Source organism: Eschrichtius robustus, chromosome 3 (genome assembly GCF_028021215.1).
Source record: "Eschrichtius robustus isolate mEscRob2 chromosome 3, mEscRob2.pri, whole genome shotgun sequence".
In the NCBI taxonomy this organism is placed as follows: Eukaryota; Metazoa; Chordata; class Mammalia; order Artiodactyla; family Eschrichtiidae; genus Eschrichtius; species Eschrichtius robustus.
In genome coordinates this window covers 118,438,747-118,463,316 of record NC_090826.1, presented here as the reverse complement: position 1 = coordinate 118,463,316, position 24,570 = coordinate 118,438,747, and the positions used below count along the sequence as shown (strand labels likewise).

The 24,570-nt window shown below is 38.1% G+C and overlaps 1 protein-coding gene across 1 annotated transcript in view; it reads right to left on the bottom strand.

Annotated features, from left to right (window-relative positions):
• Positions 1-22,865, bottom strand: part of ATF6 (activating transcription factor 6) — a 225,750-nt gene extending 202,885 nt beyond the window's left edge. Inside the window, exons 1-5 of the mRNA XM_068541157.1 lie at positions 22,727-22,865; positions 11,727-11,791; positions 8,899-8,986; positions 6,935-7,041; positions 497-626 (exon numbers count right to left, since the gene is read on the bottom strand). Of these exons, the coding sequence (XP_068397258.1) occupies positions 497-626; positions 6,935-7,041; positions 8,899-8,986; positions 11,727-11,791; positions 22,727-22,778 (442 nt within the window). The 5' untranslated portion in view covers positions 22,779-22,865. The remainder of the gene's footprint in view (positions 1-496; positions 627-6,934; positions 7,042-8,898; positions 8,987-11,726; positions 11,792-22,726) is intronic.
• Positions 22,866-24,570: the final 1,705 nt, after the last annotated feature.

Below are 24,570 nucleotides of genomic sequence, written 5' to 3'. Positions count from 1 at the left end.
TTGACCTCTGACTACCCCTACTGAAGTTTAAGCATAGCCACTCTATATCTTAATGGACTGAAGAAAAGTCCTCAGTCTGAGGTCTTCCTTTTTGACCAAGCTGCAGCTTTGCCAAAGGGACACATGAACCAGTAAAGAAGAATAGCTAAAATCCCTGAATAAAGCATTGAGATGAATAAGGTTAACAAATGTCACAGCCAAATGGCCCTCACATTCAATATCTTTAACTGAAACTTTGAAATTTCTCCTGAAGGTGGTGGGGCCTTAAATCTATTTAAAGTATCATTCACCTATAAAGACAAAAACAACCAAAGAAGATTATTTCTTCCCTTTCGTCTCCATATTAATCATCCACAACAAACAAAACAGGTCCACTAATTTAAAAACAGCAAGCCAGCTTAAAAAACATACACTTAATCCAACATTTTCTTTTAAGAAATGGAGCCTAAGCTCAGTCTAAAATAGAGATAACAGAAGTTAGGAGACGGATTAATACCAGTTTTGCTCTTAGGACTTATGACGGGCTTGTCTTCCTTCAGTGGCTCTGCTGAGGAGGGACTATTAAAGCTTTCGCCATATAAGGAAAAGGGAGACATCTGGGAAGTAGAAGACAAATCCAACTCCTCCTGTAGCAAAATAAAACACAAACAAATTCATTCAGAAGAATACTATCCTTGAGCAGAAAACTGCTTACAAAGAGAGGCAAGATCCATATATAAACAGAGAAACACTTCAAGACAACTTCAAGGCAAAGGTGTGATATATTAGAACTATGTCTATATATGAAGTACTAAGCGATGATGGATAAATCAACATTATCCATCTATACTAAAGGAAAAATAACTAAAAATGAAGTATGTCTATTTCATCCTCTTATATGAAAGATATGAATCACTGATCTGATCTGCTTCTACATTTTCTCCCACAAACTTTCCTAGTCATACAAACATTTAGTATCATTACAGAGTTACAGTTAAAATGCTAATATCTTTTCCCCACCATCTCTTATTCTGTCTTACAGGAATCTCAAAAGCAAATAATTCTCACTATTTGTATCCTTTTCTATTTCTTAACACTGCCTTTGTCCCGAATGTTTTGAAAGAAAAACACTGAAAGGAGCAGGGCTATTTTATTTTATTTAATGGGTAAACTAATAATACAGAGGGACTTCCCTGGTGGTCCAGTGGTAAAGAATCCGCCTTACAAAGCAGGGAACATGGGTTCGATCCCTGGACGAGGAACTAAGATCCCACACGCTGCGGGGCAACTAAGCCCACGCGCCACAACTACTGAGCTCACACGCCTCAACTAGTGAGCTTGTGTGCCGCAAACTACAGAGCCCACACGCTCTGGAACCTGGGAGCCACAACTACAGAGCCCACACACCCTGGACCCTGTGCGCCACAACTAGAAAGAAGCCCGGGCGCGGCAACGAAGAGCCCTCGCACCACACTGAAAGATCCTGCATGCCTCAATGAAGACCCCATGTGCCACAACTAAGACCCAATGCAATATACAAAAATAATATTTTAAAATAATAATAATCTTTTTTTAAAAATACAGATATATAAATATTAATATTTTCTAAAAGTCTTTTACTATTCAGTGGATCTGTCTCATTTTGTTAGAATAAAGAAGCTTAATATAGGATAAAAGTAGCATTCCAATTCCAAGAGAAAAAGATGTTATGTATAACAATGGAATGGGCACAAGTACATAAATACATACATCATACCATCTTCAAAAGAATCTATAAGATTACTGAAAGAAGAATTAAGAGAATACTTGTTTACTCTCAGCATGATGTAGGCATCAAAAAATCCAGAAGCCATAAAGGAAGAAGAAATAGATTTGAACAAATAATAATTAAAATATTTTATAAGAAAAAATAGAACATAAACAAAGTTAAAGGATACATATTGGGAGAAAATATTTGCCAAAAATGGACGAAGTAAAGAAACCACCATTTCATTGAAAAGGAAATGTAAATGGTATCCAAAGGCAAATTTAAAAGAAAATCTTTTTTTTTTAAATCATCAGATAAGAAAAAGTTAAAATGACCTGAAAGAGTATATGGGAGAAATGGTCATTCTCAGTAATGCTGGTGAGAATGAGAATTGTTTCATTCATTCATCCTCAACACCTATTCAGCATGTAGCCATAAGCAGGGCTGTATGAACCTTACAGAGTATGTTATAACAATAATATATTTGGAAAAAAACAAAGACTATGAGATAACACAGGAGGAAATGATTATCTTCATGGCCTTAGTTGCTTACAAGGTATTTGATAAAATGCAGCAAAGATTCCTCATAAAAGTCCTAAAAAATAAGGACTGGAGGGACACTTTCTTAACATTAAAAAAAAAAAAAGCTATGCATAATTGCATAGCCAAAGTCATACTTAATGGTAAAATACTAAATGCTTTGCCATTAAAGTCAGGACAAGAAAGAAATAATTGCTTTTTCTGTAATTCTAGCAAACGTAATTATACTAGAAAATGAAATAAAAGGAATAAATATTAAAATAGAAGAAACAGACGTGCCTTTGTTTGCAAGGTGATATGCTGTCTACTTGGAACACATTTAAGAACCAACTAACAGAATTTTCACTATGAAAATATTGTATTAATAATCACTTAGAAAATATAATTAAAAATAGTTCACTCATAACAGTAATAGCAATTATAAATACCTTGGAATTCATTTTCTAAAGAATGTGCAAGACCTATATGAAGAAACTTAACTGAGAAGCATAAAAGAAAATCTGAGTAAACAGAGAGACATATAATATTCTTTAACAGAATGATTATAAGGGTGATACAACTGGGAAAATTGGTTCACTTATATAGTGAAAATTAAAACTAGATTTGTACCTAACACTTCATACTAAGGTCAACTCACAGGCCCACAAGGGGACATTTTTGACAATGTTCACTGTGGTGTAGGTGAAGTGTTGTGCAGTTACATGCAACAGATTTTGATGTAGACAGAGCAATATGACTTGATCTTAAAAAAACAATGTGCTAATTTTGAAAAGTAAGAAATAAAGAGATCTGATATAATAGCATTTACATAAATTTAAAATACGTACACAAAACTGAAATCAGTGAGAAAAAGATGAGCTTTTTAATAAATGGTGCTAAGGACTTCCCTGGTGGCACAGTGGTTAAGAATCCACCTGCCAATGCAAGGGACACGGGTTCAAGCCCTGGTCCCGGAAGATCCCACATGCTGCGGAGCAACTAAGCCCATGTGCCACAACTACTGAGCCTGCGCTCTAGAGTCCAAAAGCCACAACTACTGAGCCTGCATGCCACAACTACTGAAGACCGTGCACGTAGAGCCCGTGCTCCGCAACAAGAGAAGCCACCGCAATGAGAAGCCTGCGCACTGCAACAAAGAGTAGCCCCCACTCTTCACAACTAGAGAAAGCCTGTGAGCAGCAACGAAGACTCAACGCAGCCAAAAATAAATAAATAAATAAAATAAATTCATTTTTTAAAAAAAGAATTGATTTAATAAATGGTACTGGAACAATCCTTCTGATAGTCATTTGGGAAAACAAAAAACTTGGATTCGTATTTCACATCATAAACCAAGATAACTCCAAATGGATCGGAGATCTAAATATTAAAAATAAAACCTTATGAAAAATATGTATTAACAGTCACTTGGAAACTATTACTTCCTGAATAATTGGATCCTAAGGCCACTAGATGGAGCAGTGCAAGACCAGCATCCGTGCAGAGAGGCAGGCTGGTGGAGTATCGGAGTCTAAGGAGAGGAGGTAGGGGCAGGCAGCCCAGCACAGGGAGTCAGAGCAGATTACCCTGCTCATATTGGGTCAGCTTGATGCAGGTGTCAACGCCCAGCAACACAGGAGTCAGTGTGAAGGGACCTGCACTGGCCAAATCCAGGATAACATAAGAATCAGAATAAATAATTATAGTAATGGGTTATAATCTGTTGAATAAACTAGGAAACCATGAGTCCATACTGATATAAACAAATAAATGAATAAATTTAAAGTCTGATGAGAAACAGGTTATTTTTACATAGCTTTATAGTACCTCCTCATAAAATACTTATTTTGGGCAAAGGAAGAAAGAGCAACTTCACAGTGGAATAGCCTGGCAGACACCACCTTAATCAAATGAACAAAGTGAACCTCATCAGTAGTAACAGGACAAATGAAAACTGTGTGCCATCACATCAAAAGTAAATGAGACAGACAAGGCATCACTTCTGTGATATTCCTGCCACAAACACAAAACCTGAATCTCATCCTGAAGAAACATCAGACAAACCCAACTGAGGGACATTCTACAAAATAATTAGTCTTTAATCTCCAAAAGTGACAAGGTCATGAAAGTCAAGGAAGGAACTGTTTCAACTGAAGGAGATTAAAAAGACAAGACAATCAAATGCGATGCGTGATTCTAAACTAGATCCTTCTGCCCAGTAAAGGACATCTTTGGGACAACTGGTGCTATCTAAATGGGAACTGAAGATTAGATGATAGTATGGTATAAACATTTATTTTCTGATTTTAATGGTTTTATTGTGACTAGAAGACATATCCTTGCTTGTAGGAAGTAGACACTGAAGTATTTGGGGGTGACAAGGCATCAAGTTGGCAACTTACTCTCAAATGGTTGAGGAAGAAAAAAGTTCTTTGTAATGTACTTGTAATATTTCTATAAGTTTAAGCTTTTTCAAAACAAAAAATTAATATAAGCAAGAAAACAAGAATAAAAATATTATAACCTATGAGTGGTAAAAACCCTCCTTTGAGTAACAACAACAAAAAGCAATAAAAGATTGATAATTCAGCTATGGAGAAAATAAACACCAGAAATAAAGCTTAAAGACAAATGACAAATTGGAGAAAAAAACACTTGTAACTTATTTCACAAACTAAACACTAATAATCCTAATATGTAATAAAGCACTTTAAAAATTGAAGAGAAAAAGACCAATACAATCCAACAGAAAAGTGGACAAAAATTTGAACTGACTGTTCATAAAAAGAAATGCAAATAGGCCTTAGACATATGAAATATACAAAAAGATGTTTAACCACACTTATAATAAAAGAAATAGAAAACAAAACATGCTGTGTAGTGATGAAGGGAAAATTGGCCCTCTTACATACTGCTGGTCAGAATACACAACCGTACAACCTGTGGAGGGAAATCTGGCAATAAACAGTAACATTAAAAAAGTATTCACCCCGATCTCAGCAATCTCTCTTTAGGATAGCTGCCGGTTGGAAGATATCCTGGCAAAAATACGAAGTGATTTATGTGCATAGTTATGTATTACAGCATTGTTTGAGTCCAGAAAAGACCGAAAACAACACAAATGTTCATCAATAAGGAAATCACTGAATAAAGTATAATATAGCCACACAATGGAACACTTATGCAGCCATAAAAGGGAATGAGAAAGATTCTATATCCTGAAATTGGAGTTACCTCTGGGATATACCACTAAGTTAAATAAGCAAGGTGCAGAGCAGGGTATGTAGTATGCTACCTTTTGTGTAAGAAAGGATGGAAAGGAAAGAATAGGATAGAAATCAGGCTTCTGTGAATATACCTTGTTATATATTAATACTTTTGACTTCAAAAGTAAATTAAGTTTTTAAAATTAAATCACTGGAGAAACTGTGGGACCACAGAGAACTGCCAAGAGCGGCAATCAGAGAAAAGCTTCATAGAGAAAGTAATGTTTGAACTGGGACTTAAGGATGAATAGGATTTTTCCAAGGAAGAAAAAAAATGAGGCTATTTCAGGCAGAAGGAAGAGCATGTACAAAAACCTAAGACGGTAAGAGCAGAGCAGAGATCTCGCTGCTCTTGTCCACGGACGGTGTTTGGCACAGTTCCTGGCACAGTTGTTGAATGACTGGAGCACACAGGAGCTCTCAGGGTTAAACCTAAGGGGAGTGTGAAGGTAGGAACAGGAAGGGTAGTGAGAAACAAGACTGGAAAGGTAAACAGGAGCCAGAACATGGAGGGCCTAGTACACTGGCAATTGGAATTTTATCCTTAAAAGGGTTGGGAAGGTTTTAAGCAAAAAACTGGCACAATCAAATTTGTGATTTTGAAAAATTTCTCTTTGAAGATTCCTCTGCTAAGAAAGGTTTAGGGAGTTAGGAGGCAGAGAGACCAGTCAAAATTCTATTGCCTTAATCCAGATGAGGTGATGATGGCCTGGCGTGTGTGGAGAAGATGAATCTTAGAGATACTAAGTGGATAGAATCATCAGGATTTAGTAACTGACTACATGGAAATTACGCCAGAATGAAGATACCTCAATTTACAGCAGATATAATTCACTGAAACAGTAATTTGAATTTTTCTTCTTATATTTTTTCCTTTTCCCATTCCAAAAAATACCTAAGCCCTTTGGTACTTCCTTTTCCTGGCCTCAGAGCTTTCGTCTAGATGAAGAGCAGAAGCATTTTTAAGGTGCTTTTGTAAAAAACCTTATTAGCTCATTCAAAAGGTAGTACTAGGCTTTCCTGGACTAAGGAGACCATTCTAGGTTACATGGCTAAGGAGTTACAGAAACAGACCATCTTACAGTCTTCCATGTCCTCAAAGAATGTATATTCTAATGGGGAGTAAAGAGGGTAGCAGGGAGAAAAGACAGTAAGTCAATAAACAAAAAAATATTGGGTACTGGTAAGGTGCAATGAAACAATGAAATTATGAAGACAAGAACATAAGGGAAGGAGGGCAAAACCAAAGAGTCTAACAGCTTTCTAACTCCCTCAAGGCCCTTCCTCAAGATTCAGCTTCCTCAGGATTAAATGAGATAATAGGACTTATATTAGCACTTAATAAATGTTAACTGCCTCCCACACATACATATTTTCCAGATTCCATTGTAACCAAAATCACTGTAAAAGACTGGTTACTTACAGGAACATGCTGAGTTGAAGAATAAGAGTCCACTGACTGAGGAGATGAGATTGAACAACTTGAGGAGGCTGGAGAAAGTGGCTGCGGTTCTGCCTTAATATCTTTAACTGAAAAACAAGGGGCAAAAATATTCCCACTGAACAATATAAACTCAGAATGAAATGAATAAGAAAGAAGCTAAAATCTGCTTTTAAAATTCAATGATATAGAAGCTAAGGTCACCAAAATATATCATCAAGTGAAAATTGAAGAGCAGAAAATAGTAAATCTAGTATGCTTCCATTTGTGTAATAAATTACACATGTGTATACTATTGTACTACTAGCATCTGCATTAACTCTCTTGAAGGATGAACATAAGAAATCGATAACAGTGGTTGTCTCTGGGAAGCAGAACTTGGTGGCTGAGGGACAAGAGCCAAAAGAGACACTTTTCTACTCTACAGACTTTTTGTATCTTTTGAATATTATGCAATATGCAAAATTATAGACTCCCCCCAAAATAATTTTAAAACATAAGAAACGGGAAAGAATTATTGTGGAAAGCATTTTTGACAATACAATTAAAACACAAATATGTTCCTGTCTTTTGAACTATGTATTTTTAAAAATGTGCTGAGCAACTATAGCCTAGGTGTTCCTAGGTGTCAAATTTATAACAGGGTAGGAATGGGGAAGAGAAGAATCTCTGTGGCAGATTGTGTTCTCCAAAGTTAGGTGCAAAATATCTACCATATCTCATGATCTATAATGTGATCTTGCCACTTCCCCATCAAGAAGTAGCCACTATTTCCTCCTCTGTTTGAATCTAGGTGGGCTTATGACTTCTTCAATCGACAGAGTATGGAAGTAATGCTATGTGAGTCCCAAGGCTGGGCCATATAGAAAGGAGACGTGTAAGCACTCAAGTTGGCAGTCCTAGTCTTCAAGTCATTCCAGACCAGGCATCAGACATGTGAGTGAAGAAACCTTAAGGTAATTCTAGCCCCCAGTGTCAAGCTACCCCAGCCTTCAAATCTTCCCAGATGAGGTCTGGACACCATGGAGCAGAGACAAGCAATTCCTGGTGCATCCTGTCCAAATGCCTAACCCACAGATTCTGGGAGCCTAATAAAATGGTTGTTGTTTTAAGCCACTAAGTTTTAGGGTAGTTTGTTACACAATGGTAGGAACCAGAACACTGGCCTTGTGTAGCTCTTATTCTGTGAGGGAAGACAGGAATTGAGCAAGATATACAAATACATAAAATGAAAGGGAAAAGGAAATGCAGCAGTGGGGAGGACTGCAATTTAGATGGGGAAATATGCTGGTTATTTACACTTTGTCTCTCAGCTCTAAGTCTACCTTCTATAGTCTGTGATACAAATTATTAATACATGTCTCAGCTGGCTTCCTTTTAGGTCCTGTCAATAGGGGATACCAGAAGGATGCTAAAGGGTAGAAGGGAAGAAGGGACTTCTTCATCCTCCCATCAGCTTCATCCCAGAAGGGACAGTTTGCTCCAGGTTCCAGCTTTTTTCAGCACACCTAAAACCCACCTCATTAGGCCCCTTAAAGATACTAGCATTAGCCGGGTAGGGCCTCCTCCTCAGATGTGTATACACGGGATCCCTACACTAAGTTCCTAGGTTCTAATAATCCCAAGCTTCGTCCCTTTGATTCCCTAAATTCTGTCTAATTCTCAGATAGGTTAATCTCTTAGAGAGTATTACATATAATTTGAAATCAATGTTTCTGAATAATAAATTTTTTATTCATTATGTGACTAACACATAACTATGAAATTCTTTATATCTATTTTGGCAAGAAATTTATGTATGCCTTGCTACACCAAAGTAGAATGTAGTCCCTGGAAAGTTTTGGCCTACAGAAGTAGCCCAGTAACCCCACCTAATTTTGACTATTACCAAGCTACAAAATAATATGGACCCATTTAAATTTTTTATCAATGAAATACATCATTACCTGTACAGAATTGATTGTTGATGTCCCAAATGCCTGTCTCCCAAGGCATCAGATCAAAATCAAAATCAAGACTATCAAAATTATTTTCCTGTAGGTTTCAAATCAGCAAAAGAATATTACAAGATTAAAATATATACATCCAGAAATCAAACTAACAGATGCAATTTGCCATAAATAATATAATTGTGATCACCCAACTTAGTAAAAATAACTTGCTAAGTTAATCAGTTCATCTTGAAAATACATCTTGGATAGCTTAGAGATAAACCAATTTAGTTATTTTAAGCACAGTAGTAACAACTAGGAAGGAGGTATTGAAGTCAACATCTATCTGAAAGATTCAGTTGGTCTCATTCTTTTCAGTGGAAACAGACCTTTACAACAGTCACAAAATACGTGTTTTGTCATAAAGGAGATTCAGCAAAATAAGTTTTCCCATTGCAACAGTCACAAAATACGACAGTCACAAAATATGTGTTTTGTCATAAAGGAGATTCAGCAAAATAAGTTTTCCCATTGCCATTAAGGAAAAGAAGTCACAGCAAATGCCTATTTACAATACCATCTCTATATACAAGGGAAAGAATATAGATGTATCCAAAAGACATGCAGGAATCATAAAGAGACTTTAACTGAAACTTCAGATATACCAAATATTAAAATGCTTATGGGAGAAGGAAGAGATCCATAGGAGGATGGGTAATTTTATATTTTTTACTGTTCTGTACTTTTCAAATTTCTAAAATAAAATTTCTAATTTTTTTTTTAATCCTAGAAGATAAAACTAAGTTTCTCAAATAGGGGTCAGTAAAATTCTTAGAGGGGCTCTTAGTTTCTTTTCATTCAGATGACAATTTTTTAATTTAAATATAATCATATTCTGGGTCATCTGGATGACCATCTTATACCATATATATTAATAAAGAACTGCCACATGATTTCAGAGCCCTCATATGAGTTTAAGATTAAGACAGTAACACAACTATTTTAAATGTTTAAGGTTACAGAGATAAGAACAGAAGTAAACTTAAGACATAAACAGTACAACAAAGTTAAAAGGTAGTCAATATTAACTTAACGTGACAGATAATAAAACAGCAAGAAAGCAAGCCTCAGGAAAAAAGTAAAGATTAATCTAGTTATCAATAACAACAATTTGGAAATAATTTCTAGAATATTATCATTTCAAATGTCTATTCTGTGGTTTATTTTTATTGAGAATATAACAGACGGAGAGAAGGGAAACTTTTCTTATCATACTGCCCTAGACTGAGTAAATATTATTGCAAATTATATAAAGAGAATGTGTGAAAGTTCACATAAAAAAAAAGAAAAAACTACTTAAATTATGAAAGAACCACCTTTTAAATCAATCTCCTTTGCTTTGTTCTCATATTTGAATCTAGACATCAAATAATTAAGCAGCCTCATACTTTCAGCAACGAAAAATCTTTAAACTTTCTTAGTCTAAGTAAATTGAGCAAGGATATTTGCCTGAGTGCTAGCAATACTTTTTAACATGTTCAATAGTGGCATGACCTACTTTGAGGATGCTTCATACTCAATCTTCAGCCAAAAAAGTCAAATACATTTTACAGCATAAGAATTTTATCTGGTTGGAAATTTCACAGACCCATTTTATGTAAAGCAAAACATACTGGTACTTATATACTCTAGTTCTTCAATGACTTCTCAAGGGAAACTTGTACAGCCATGTGAAAGAAGAATGACAGTTTTAAAGCTAGAATGGGCCCTCTGAAACCATTTAGTCCAATCTCTTATTTTATACCAGAAAAACTAAGGAACTGAAAGATTGAGTGACTTGTTTGAGGTAACAGAATGTTAGTTATAAAATCAGGCTCATATTTCCCTGAATCTTTCAAATTTACTATACTGTTTCTTGACGATGTTAGGCTCTGGAGGTTATGAAAAAATACCAGTTGCTTAAGCAACCAGCCAATATTAAAAGCCAATTTAATCAATAGACAACATTGTAAAGCATCTCACAGAGTAAATGAAACCATTAAAATCTCATGCACTGATTTAAAAAAATATCATGTGTTTCACTCCCTTCTACTGATTCATGGTAAAACAACTGCTAAATTATTCTTTGAGAAATGTCTTAAACTCACTGAGCAAGCTTTATTTTTAATAAGGGCTTAAAAAATAAGTGATAAATATTCAACCTGATTGATATGCATATAAAATCACTCTGTTCACTTGAACTACTTCCCAAGACAAACAGCACCTCATCCATTAGAGAATAAGACAAAGTAAGAGTTCAGGCCAAACAGCTTCACATATACTAATCCAGAAAAGAAAAAAAAAAAAATCTAAAATACTTTTGAGAACTTAAAGTGCTATAATAATAGCTTTTATGCATACTTCTAACCACTCAAAGGCAAAAAATAAGGACATTTCTAAGTTTCAGAGCTTTCAACACTAAGGATACATAACTTTAAAAAAGGAAGTTGGTAAGTTCTCTTAACTAGATCCATGACACACATACTCCTTAACATCACACTGTTTCCCTTATGCAGCAAAATATCTGTAAAAACCAAGAGGTAGGCAGTTATGTAACTCTTCCAAGGTTACCCACCCCTGGGGCCAAAGGTAGACTTAGAATACAAGTCTTCTCACACCAAGACCAATGCAATTTCTACAATCCTACATTCACTGACAACAAAATGGCTACTAACTTTCATACTTAATCTTAAAAGTTATTTAACTTAAATAACTAGCCTAAACGTGTTATCCTGAAATCTTCTTGCAATAATTAAAGATTAAATATCACATTATTCAGAATTTCTCCTCTAATAAATACTTACATAAGTTTCATTTGCCGCATCCAATTGCAGGTCATCATAGCCAAGTTCAGCAAAGAGGGTAGAATCTTTGGACAAAAGAAAAGAATAGATATTTACTGTTAATTCAATGTTTTGACAAAAGAATAAGTGCTGTATCCTTATGCCAGCTCTATTAGGGTTTCTCATTAGCCATTACTATTACTGATAAACTCCAGGAGTGTCAATGACAACCAATTCAAAGCTGGTTTCTAACATATGTATTGTTTTCCACATAATTTTTATCTTGTGAACTAAATCATTATACCAGGGATTAAAAAACAGGTTTTATGTCCTGTCATGTCATCTTGGACTAACTGATAGTGACTTTCTGGAACATTACTAACACAAATTCTGAGGCTTCATCTGGGTTCAGCACAAGAAAAAGTGACATGGTTGATCAGCAGTGATGACAGGAGAGGAATATGGCAACACATGTACCAGGTATTTGCCATCCTTGCCTTAAGTTAGAGGTACAAACAATAAAGAACTCACTCATCTAAACCATTTCATTTATTTCAACAAATCTAACTATGTTCCAATTTCCTAATAAGATTTCCTTATAAACTGAGAAATATATGAACACAGGTCAAGGTGCTGATAAGGCCAAAGAAGACTGATTACTGTATAATCTGTAAAGTGTCTATTTTCTTTAACATTTTCAGAACTTCAAGCACTTTGAAGAGTTTCCCAATCTAAGTCTGCCTTTGTACTCCCTACTATCATGCCACTGAAATTTGCTCTGGTGATTTCCTTACTTCACATATATAAGAACTACACTACCAGTCTCTCATTGACTTGGTCAATGGTAGAAACATTTCACCAGCCTAAAACAAAATAGTACATAGCACATTTTTTTGTATGTAGTGATAATGAAAGGTTACTCATATAACTCTCAGAAAAGGACTACCTTAAACTCAGCTGCAGAGCAAAACAAAACAAAACAAATAATCCATTTAAGTAGATGACTGTGGCTATGTACCTTATACACAGGCTAAAACTCCTTGAAAGAGTTCTTTATCTGCTGCCTCTCATTTCTCTCCTCCCTTTCCTTCTTGAACCTATTCCAATCAAGCTTCCCCCAACCAACACATACACACGCATACACATCAGTTATTATGTCACCAATGACTTCTCCTCTGCTAAATGCAAGGGTAAATTCATGGTCCTCATCTTACTCTCAACAGCATTTGAAACAGTTGATCTTTTCATATTAATTGAAGCATTTTCTTCACTTGGCTTCCAAACTACCATACTCACCTGGTTTTCCTCCCACCTCACTGGATGGCCCTACCTTACTGGTTCTTCTTCATCTTCTTAACATGAAATTGTCCCTGGGCTTAGTGCAAACTTTTCTATCTATTCTACTCCCTTTGTGATCTCAGCTGAGCTCATGGCTTTAAATAGCATCTATATGCCAAGGATTCCTAAATATACATCTCCAGTCCATACCTCAAGACGCATGTACACAGTGAGTACTCTACCTCTCCTCTTGGATATCCAAAAGGCATCTCAAACTTAACACATCCAAAACTGAACTTCAAATCATCCCTCACCAAACTCCTACTGGTTCGTCCTCATCTCAGTTAATGACAATTCAATTATCCCAGGAGCTCAGGTCAAAAACCTTAGGAGTCATTGCTTACTTCTCTTCCTCACTCTCTGTATTCAATCTACCAGTAAATCCTGTCAGCTCTGTCTTCAAAGTATGTATTGGTAATCTGGCATCTTACCTTTCCCTTCCATTCTTCCTTCCCTTTCCATCTTTCCTTTCCTTCCCTACTCTTCCCAACACAGAGATGTCAGCAGAGCAAGGAGGGTGGTGGGGCTTTGTGTGTCATCCTCTGTGGCAATGTGCCTGGTACCCAAGGAAATAGGATGATACAGGAGGGGAGGTGCCTTGTGGAGGTGGCAGCATGCCTCAGATGCCAAAAAAATGGGGCAGTGGGAGGAGGAACAGAGTGGCAGATGTAAGAAGCAGCCTGAGTGGTTAGGAGAGTGGTAATACCGAACAAATGTGTTAATTGATGGAGCAAATGATAAGATATATTAGAGCTAGGTTTCTCACTGTCTGAGAAAGGATTTAGAAACGTGAAAAGGGAAGAGAATAAAAGAACCCTAAGATGTTGCACTGGAATTAGAAGTATTAATATGAACACATTTTTTTAAAATATTCATACACAGAAAGAATTATAGATGTTTGTATATGTGTATACACATATACATACATGTATGTCCTAGTTCTGTCTGCTAACAGGTCCTAGAAACGAAGACGTCCCACCAGCACTGAAAAATCCTATGTTTCCAGACCTTGGATACTGAATACCATCCTCTACTAAATGGAAGTCCACTAAAGGGCTCCTTAGAGAAAGAGCTGATTCCAGGGCTTAGGCAGAGAAAGTGCAAAATAGGCCTGGGAAAATCTTGTTGTGCCAGAAAATAAGGAAATCCTCAGAGAATGATGGAAACATGTCAAAAGAACAAAGGAGCTGATATGAATGGACTCTTACTGGTCAATTCTCGGAAAATCTGAGCATCAAAATAAAGTCAGATTACAACCCATTGAATCAAATAGGAATTAGTGAGCTCATAATGAAATAAAGAAACAGAGAAAGCTTTTTCTTACAGTATAATGTCAATTAATAAATGTAGACAGAATGTTAAGAGAGAATCACCATTTGGCATTAGAGTGGTAGTTGATATAAGCTGGAGTTATCAATGGAGGCCAGGGCTGGTGAGTGAAGGTTTAGTAAGGAATAGGACATTGATGGCATTCAGATTATCTCCCCCAAAATACTGGGTTAGCCAAAAAGTTTGTTCAGGTTTTTCCGTAAGATGTTACAGAAAACCCGAAGGAACTTTTTGGCCAGCCTAATACAAATCAAATGTAAAAGGGGGAAATAGTGACTTTACAGTGGAGAAATCCAGCAGATATTAACTTGACAATGTGATCAAGGTGAACATCACCTTGGAACAGGTCAACATAGTGTGCCTCTATCATTTCTCTAGCATTCCTGCCACGGACTCATGGCCTGATTCTGGTCATGAGGAAACAGTATGTAGACCTAGGTTTAGAGTCATCTTACAGAATGAAAGAGCTGTACTCTTTAAGACTGTCAAGGATACAAGAAACAGGAAAAGACTAAGGAACCACTCCAGGTTGAAAAACTCTAAGGAGACATGAAAAGTAAAAGTAATGTGTGTTTGCAGGTCGGGTCCGAAACTAGAAAGGAAAAAGAGCCATTATTAAGACATACAGCAAAATATGAATGGCATCTGTGAATTGGATAGTAACGCTGTATCAGTGTTCATTTCCTGACTGGAAGGAGTGTATGACAGTGATATAGGAGAGTATCCTTGTTTGGGGGAGGAGGGGATACACACTGCAGTATTTAAGGGTAATGAGTTAACAACACATTTCACTCTCTTTTTCTCTCTCTAAAGAAGGAGAAGTGGGGTAAATACAGCAAAATTTAACAATCAGGGAATCTGTGTGACGGGCATGCAACAGTTCTTTGCACAGTTCTTATAACTTTTCTGTAGGTTTGAAACTATTCCAAAACTTAAATTTTGAATAAAAAATATACATGGGGAGCTTCCCTGGTGGTGCAGTGGTTAAGAATCCACCTGCCAATGCAGGGGACATGGGTTCAAGCCCTGGTCCGGAAAGATCTCACATGCCGTGGAGCAACTAAGCCCGTGCGCCACAACTACTAAGCCCGCGCTCTAGAGCCCGCGAGCCACGACTATTGAGCCCGCGTGCCACAACTACTGAAGCCCGCGGCTAGAGCCTGTGCTCCACAACAAGAGAAGCCACCGCAATGAGAAGCCCATGCTCGCCACAACTAGAGAAAAGCCCATGCGCAGAAAAAACCGAACACTGCCCAAAATAAAATAAATAAAATTAATAAATTTATTTAAAGAAATATATATGTATATACACATGGGTATATACATATGCATATGTGTATGTGTATATATCCACAGTCAACCACTTCCATTATCTCCACTGCTCCTATCATAAATCACTTGGATTGATGCAGTAGCCTCCAAATGGTCTCTCTGCTTCTGCCCTTGACCCTCTTTCAGTCTATTTTCAACAGAGCAGCTAAAGTGAGCCCATAAAAACATAGGATGTTATTGGGAATCAGGATTTACACAGTAGGAAAAGAGAAATAAAAGTATATAATGCAAGAAGGTGAGAAAGAACTCTGTGGTACTGGCTTTGAACTGTGGGTATTAGTATGAATTCATGCTTTTTAAAAATACATATTTCCTTGTTCTTAGGAGATACACAGTGAAGTGTTCAGGAGTTTCATATTATTTGCAGCCTGCTTTCAGATAATGAAAGAAGAGGGAAGTGTGGGTAATACTGAGAGAAAAAGTGAGTATGGCAGGATGTTAACAGTTGGTAAATCTAGATAAGGGAAATACAGGTGATCGCTGTACTGATCTTTTAACTTTTCTGTGGTTTGTGAATACTTAAAAAAACGGAGAGTGGGTTGATAAATACATTTGTATACTACAGCATACCTTAGAAGGATCCATAAGAAAGTGGTGGCATTGGTTACCTATGAAGTATCTCTAAAATATATTGCCTACTTCTATATCTTTTTCACCAATCCCACACTACCTACTATATAGATTTCTCCTAACAGTAGTAAACTACGGTAGCTATTAGTTTTTGTTTGCTCAGCAAGCTGTCCCACCTGACTGCCACTCTGACCATTTATTTATTCCTTTACTTCTTGTAAGATGAGAAATGGCCACTGGAAAACAGTGGTGACCTTAGAAAGAGCAGCTTTGGTGGAGTGGTGGAGCCTGACTGCATTGTGTTCAAGAGACAGCGAAAAAAGAAAAAGTGGAGTCAGTGAACATGGACGTTTTTTAAAAAAGAATTCTGCTGTGAAATAAAAAACAGAAATGTGGTTGAAGCTAAAAGGGAAGTAACATCTAAAGAGGGTTTGGGGGTTTTTCACTCTAGACAGGAGAAGCAACTACATGTAGGAAGGGAAATGAAGATTCAGGGAACAGAAGGAAGAAGAGCTTGAACAATATTCTTGAATAAAGCGGGGGGGGGGGGGGGGGGAGGGAGGGCGTGTCTAGGGACTTCCCTGGTGGCGCAGTGGTTAAGAATCCGCCCGCCAATGCAGAGGACATGGGTTCGAGCCCTGGTCTGGGAAGATCCCACATGCCATGGAGCAACTAAGCCCGTGTGCCACAACTACTGAGCCTGTGCTCTAGAGCCCGCGAGCCACAACTACTGAAGCCCACGCACCTAGAGCCCATGCTCCGCAATAAGGAAAGCCACCACAATGAGAAGCCCGCGCACCACAACGAAGAGTAGCCCCCGCTCACCGCAACTACAGAAAGCCCGTGAGTAGCAACAAAGACCCAACACAGCCAAAAATAAATAAATAAATATTTTTTAAAAACCAAACAAAGAAGGAGGGGTCTAAAGCACACATAGAAGTGATCAGCTCTAGCATTCCCACCAACGAAGAGAAGGCAAATATACTGGTACATGGGTAGATGAGGTAGTAGGAGATTGCAGCAGTTCTCTTCTGATTCAAAGAATGCAGGAGGAGGTGTTGGAGGTTTGAGGAGAGAAGAACCTTTATAAAAACGATCATCAGAGTGAGAGGACCAAGGAAATATGATCAGCCAGGTAATACTTAATGGTCTATTTCAGGTTAGTATCATAAATTTAAAGTGAGACCAATCAGCATGGTTGAATTTTCTTTTTTAGCCACTTTCAGCTACTTGAGTGCATTCATGGAGTAGACAGAGTTGGATTTAACCAAGGTTGCAGTTGATCAAAGAGAGAACTACAAAACAAGAGAGAGACAAGGATATTGAGGGTGTGAGGGAATGATTACAGAGATTGTCCATGGAATTTAAATTGGATAAGGGGAAAGTGATAACATAAAGGGGACAAGGGACAGTGAAAAGATGGCAGAATCTCAGCAGTGTTGGAGGCACCACTGGAATTGGAGTACTAAAGAGAGCGAGCTGGTAAGACAGAAGGTGATGGTCAGAGTGGGATGTTGGAAACTGAGATTATGTTACTAGTACCGACAAGGTTTAGGTTTATGATTGGCGAAGAAAATGCCTGAGACAGGGTGGAAGGTGGAGAGGAGACCCAGGAAATGAGAGGTCAGCGTATTTGAAGGATTTTCTCTGAGAATACTGAAATCAGCCAAGAATCATGATGGATGGAGTGTTAAAGAAAGTGACAATAAGCTAGGAACTAAATTTTTTCAAAAAGTGAGGGAGAGTGAAACAGAAATCAGCAGATGACTATAACAGGGAGAGGTAGAGGACAGCATGTGAGACAATGTGAAATTTAAGCCTTGATGTTTTTAGGGAGGATGAAAGGAGAATGATCTAAAAGTAGCAATGAAGGACAAGGAAGATAACTAACCTACTTTCAGAGGCCCTAATGGTGAAAAGGTTTTGAGAATGAAAAGAGCTACCATTCACTAGGACTTTAGGGAAAACCATGTCATCAGGGGAGTCAGATTTTGGTGAACACAGAAAGGCACAGAGAACTTTCACAGAAGACACTGAATTTATCAAAGAAACCACAGTGGCAGATGGAAGCTTCTGATCTTGGTACATATATCTTATGTGTGGCAAAAAAAAAAGTGGCTTTTGCAAAATGTAAGAAAAAGAAAGGGAGAGAATGAGAGAGGTAGGAAGGAAAGAGGAAAGAAAAGATACAAATGACAAATAAAGCATATGGGGACTTCCCTGGTGGTCCAGTGGTTAAGAATCTGCCTTCCAATGCAGGGTACATGGGTTCAATCCCCGGTCAGGGAACTAAGATCCCACATGCTGCAGGGCAACTAAGCCTGCGTGCTGCAACTACTGAGCACGAGATCCACAACTACAGAGCCCACATGCTCTAGAGCCTGCGCGCCACAACTAGAGAGAGAAGCCTGCACGCCACAACGAATATCCCGCATGCCGCAACTAAGACCCAATGCAGCCAAAACATAAATAAACAAATATTTTTTAAAAGACCTTCCCTTTAAAAAAAATAGATAAAATAAAGCATATAAAAAGATGTTCCACATCACATGTTATCAGGGAACTACAAACTAACATATGGAGATACCACTACACACCTATCAGGATGGCTATAATCCGAAACACTGGCAACACCAAATGTTGGCAGGACTGGAGCAACAGGAATGTTCATTCACTTCTGGTGGGAATGCAAAATGGCATAGCCACTCTGGAAGACAGGTTGAAAGTTTCTTACAAAACTGGACAAACTCTTACTGTATGATCCAGCAATCATGCTCCTTCGTATTTACCCAATTTATATGAAAACTTATGTCCACATAAAAAGCTGCAATGGAGTTCTCTGGTGGTCTAGTGGTTAGGATTCGGTGCATTCACTGCCATGGCCCGGGTTCAATCCCTGGTCGGGGAACTGAGATCCTGCAAGCCCCACAGCGCAGCCAAAAAAAAAAAAAAAAACTGCACATGAATATTTATAGCAGCTTTATATATAACTGCCAACATTTGAAAGCAACCAATTTTAATTCTCTGTGCAGTGTCCATCACTGGAGAACAGTTTGTGGCTGTCCCTTCACTGCATGTAAGCCCTTTATAAGCCGGAACCTGTCACTCTTGTCCCCCATGCCTGGACCTCTTTCCTGGCCTCAGTCTGTCTTTAACTGGTTTTGAGACCCTAGAAGCAACCAAGGTGTTTTTCAACAGGTAAATGGATAAACAAACTGTGTACTATGGACCAAATTGTGTCCCCCCCCAAAATTTGTATATTGAAGCCCCCAAGATGACTGCATCCAGAGGTAGGGTGGTCTTTAGGAGGTAATCAAGGTTAAACGAGGTTACAAGGGCGGGGCCCTAATCTACTAGAACTGTGGCCTTATAAGACTAAGAGATAGGTCTACCTACCTACCTACCTCTCTCTCTCCCCCACCTCTTCCTCCTTCCCTCCCTCCTTCCCTTTCCACCCCTCTGCCTCATGAGGACACAGCAAAAAAAGTGGCCATCTATAAGCCAGGAAGAGAAGTCTCACCAGAATCTGACCATGCTGGCACCTGTACTTGGACTTCCAGCCTCCAGAACTGTCAGAAAATAAATTTCTGTTGTTTAAGCTTCCCAGGTATTTTGTTATGGGAGCCCAGAAGACACTGTGGTACATCCATACCATGGAATATTATTCAGTGCTGAAAAGAAATGAGCTATCAGGCCATTAAAAATAGAGGGATCTTAAACGCATTTTGCTAAATGAAAGAAGCCAAATTAAAAACGCTACGTACTCTATCATTCCAACAATATGACATTTTGAAAAAGGCAAAACTAGGTGACAGTGAAAAGAACAGTGGTTCTTGGGGCTTTGGAGGAGGGAGGCAGAGACAAATAGGTGGAGCACAGCGGATTTTTTAGGGCAGTGTAACTATCCCATATGATACTGTAATGGTAGATACATGACATTATGCATTTGTCAAAACCCACAGAATGAACAAGAGTGAATCTCAATATAAACTATGGACTTTAGTTAATGATAATGTATCAATACTGGCCCATCAATTGTAACAAATGTACTCCTCTAATGCAAGATGTTACCAATAGGGGAAACTTGGGGGGCGGGGGAACTCTGTACTATCCCCTCTATTATTCTGTAAATCTAAAACTGTACTAAAAGTACAATCTATTAAGTATTAAAAACAATTACATGAAAGAGAATTTCAGCATCCATAAATAAAGTTGTTTTGGAACACAGTCATGCTCAGTTTACATTGTCCATGGCTGCTTTTGTACTACAACTGGCAGAGCTGAGGAGTCAGAACAGAGACCACATGACCACAGAAGCCTAAAATATTTACTATCTAGACCTTTACAGAAGATGTTTATAGGCCCGTTCTAAATTTCATCACCCCACATAAAGGGAAAATGCACATGGGATGCACATCCCATCATAGGCTGTTCTGAGTAAGTCATTTTTAATTATACAAAGTTGTTAAGAGTCACAAGTACTAATTACATAATCTGATTTAAAAAATTTAACTGGCTAGCTTCTAATATAGAAAAAATTAAAAAAGTCAAATAAATCAGTGAAGTACTTGAACACCCAAAATGGCAACTCCCAGAAAAAGAATCCATATTCTACTGAGAAATGCTAGCAAACAGTAACCTTTCACTCCAGTGCCTGCAAAATCTGTCCTGCTTACTGAACACCTGAGGAAGCAGAATTAAAGTGTTCCACTAAGAAAAGATTGTTAACAGCTTGAAAAGAGAAGCTTGGAAAACCATGGGAAATGGGCATATTCAGGGAGGGGCAGGGCAAGATACCTGAGCTGAGTCAGTGAACCTACTACAAAGAACTGAATGCTCTGTTAAAGAACATTAAGACTAGGAGTCAACTGATCAGATTAGTCAGGAAAATGCAGCCTGGGTAACAGAAGACATAATAATGCTATCAGGAAGTGCCTCACAGTTATAGTTTAAGAAACATCATGAAAATATAATAGTTGACTAGCTGAAAAAACAGATCATAACAACCCAATATACTGAAGTAGATTTGTTAATAACTGGGGGGATCTTGGTAAAAATCAAATCTGTAGAAATAACTTAGGAAAGCAATATAGAATAGTGACTAAGTGCACAGGCTTTGGAGGTAGACAAACCTGCTACTGATCCTGTTTCTGACACTCACTAGCTATAAGACTCTGAGCATTCATTCTCTCTCAGCCTCAGTTTCCTCATCTGTAAAATAACAATACCTCACTGGACTGTTGGGAGGATTAAATAAGATAATGCATGTAAGAGCTAAGCAGGGCACCTGACACAAATAAAGTGCTTACCGGCAATTGTTCCTATTACTACGACTACATTTGGCTTGGGATGTAAGAGCTAAGCAGGGCACCTGACACAAATAAAGTGCTTAACGGCAATTGTTCCTATTACTACGACTACATTTGGCTTGGGAAAATACATTTGGAAGAGATAGTCTAAAGTTTTTCCAACAACTCATAGAAAACCTATCCAAGAATTGAAATAAATCTCTAACACTATGTGATTTAAGAGAAGTTCTGCCCTTGGAAAATCAAATGAGGACTTCAGTTCAACAAATAGAATTGAGATTACACTCTTGCTACTGAGAACGATGGTCCAAGGGGGAAAAAATGAAGGTCAGTCTGGGTTTCCTCCAAATTTTAAAGGTAGTGAAGGGTGTAGGTTCACCGCAGGACACATTCAGGGACGTATACAACCCCAAATTCATACTGAAGCCCAAGAACGGTATTAGTACTGTGTCTCGCAAACAAGGGAGGAATATAAGTTTCTTCTAAACACTTAGATGATAAAGCTTCTCCACTCTCATTTCCACTACATTCCATTCCACTCTTCCTGACCACAAAGCCAAACAAAATATCCATAACAAGAAAATTCATAGTTGTATCCGGAGAGCAATCGGGATTATATCCGTTTATAAGCGTTAGGTCTACGTAATCAGGGACCTGAGGTCAGGTGCTGGGGTGCTTTGCTTCTCTGCCAAGATGGGCATCAGCCTCGATCAATAGTGGAAGTTTCGAGATGAGGACTCACATTCTCTCACACAAACCAAACACGTACACGTACACTCCATGGCAAGCATCTCCCACATCCCACACTCTGAGAAAATAGCTTGCAGCCTTTTTGATGGTCACAGCCATCCTGCCCTAAGCTTCCTAATGACGTCGTTTTCGCCCCACAAAATCATCACCTGGTACTTTCCCAGAGGAAACGGTGAAACACGATAGTAATTCCAATCAGGCAATATTTTACGCTCGCTGTCGCCAGGGCAGAAACCGACAGGTTCTGCTAGACTCTACTAGGACCACGGACGGAAGCAACGAGTGGCCCTCGCTCCCCCGGCAGGGTTCGTCCACACCTGTCACCACAAATGCGCGGAAGTAAGGAGGAAGAAACCTGAAGCCACCCCTGGTACAGTCTCAGATCCCACTCACCCCACTCTTCATCCGGCCGGTGAGGGAGTCCCGGACTAAAAGGTGACTCCATGGTGTCGGCAACGCCAGCCGGCTCCGCCGAAACACACGTTCCCCTGCCCTGGAACTCGGCGACTAATATCTGGGACGGTGGCGGCAGATGGACAAAATACTCCTTAACGCTGACGCGACGGTGGCCGAATAAAGACAAATTGCTTCTGCGCGAGTGACGTCAGAGACTAAGCTAATTTTAAGCAAATCTCTGAGTAAATATTTTCCTTTTGGAGGTTTCGGCATTTTCTGTCCCGCTGTTTTAGGGAAAAAGAGAGGTAATCACTACTTCGGTTAAATAAGATATATTGATAACATTAAAAATGGGGAAAAAAATCCATTCTGAACATACTGGCTCGTCCCCTGAGTATCATTCTCAATACCACAGTGTAGAGATATCAGAACAAAACTAGAAACTAAGAAAGTAAAGTTGGTTTAATTTTTACGAATAACTGATAGTGAGTTCACTATCAATGTAAAAATTCTCCGTATACACAAGTGTGTGGAAGGAAAACACACAACTATTTTTACCACATTCGTTTGACCTGCCTCTCCACTGGCACAGTACCTGAGATAAGCAAAAATACTATGAATTGTACTTCTAGAAAGACTACGTTTATTTAAACAAATTTTAAAAAGTAAATATAAAAGATAAACTCCCCAAAATCAAACTCACCTCCTTAAACATACATTTCTAAAGCATGGTACCTAGTAGTGAAAGTCCAAGCTACCCTACCCTAAGACCTACAATAAGGTAAATTCCCAGTCTTTTTATTACTAAAACTTAAGAAACGGTTTTGTTTAGAAAAATCCACTTACGTCACAAACTCTAACTGAAAATTTAACTAAGTTTGACGAAGCAGTTTCAAGAACGCTACTTAATAGAATTTCTTTTTAAAGCATTTCAGCAGTTGAATATTTAAAATACCTTAAGAACACATATCCTCAATGGAGAAAAGACAGTCTCTTCAATAAGTGGTGCTGGGAAAACTGGACAGCTACATGTAAAAGAATGAAATGAGAAAACTCCCTTACACCATACACAAAAATAAACTCAAAATGGATTAAAGACCTAAATGTAAGGCCAGACACTACCAAACTCTTAGAGGAAAACATAGGCAGAACACTCTATGACATAAATCACAGCAAGATCCTTTTTGACCCACCTCCTAGAGAAATGGAAATAAAAACAAAAATAAACAAATGGAACATAATGAAACGTAAAAGCTTTTGCACAGCAAAGGAAACCATAAACAAGATGAAAAGACAACCCTCAGAATGGGAGAAAATACTTGCAAACGAAGAAGATTTTAAACAAAGGATTAATCTCCAAAATATACAAGCAGCTCATGCAGCTCAATATCAAAAAAACAACCCAATCCAAAAATGGGCAGAAGACCTAATAGACATTTCTCCAAAGAGGATATACTGATTGCCACAAACACATGAAAGGATGCCCAACATCACTAATCATTAGAGAAATGCAAATCAAAACTACAATGAGGTATCACCTCACACTGGTCAGAATAGCCATCATCAAAAATCTACAAACAATAAATGCTAGAGAGGGTGTGGAGAAAAGGGAACCCTCTTGCACTGTTGGTGGGAATGTAAATTGATACAGCCACTATGGAGAACAGTATGGAGGTTCCTTAACAAACTAAAAATAGAACTACCATATGACCCAGCAATCCCATTACTGGGCATATACCTTAAGAAAACCATAATTCAAAGAGTCAGGTACCACAATATTCATTGCAGCTCTATTTACAATAGCCAGGACATGGAAGCAACCTAAGTGTCCATTGACAGAT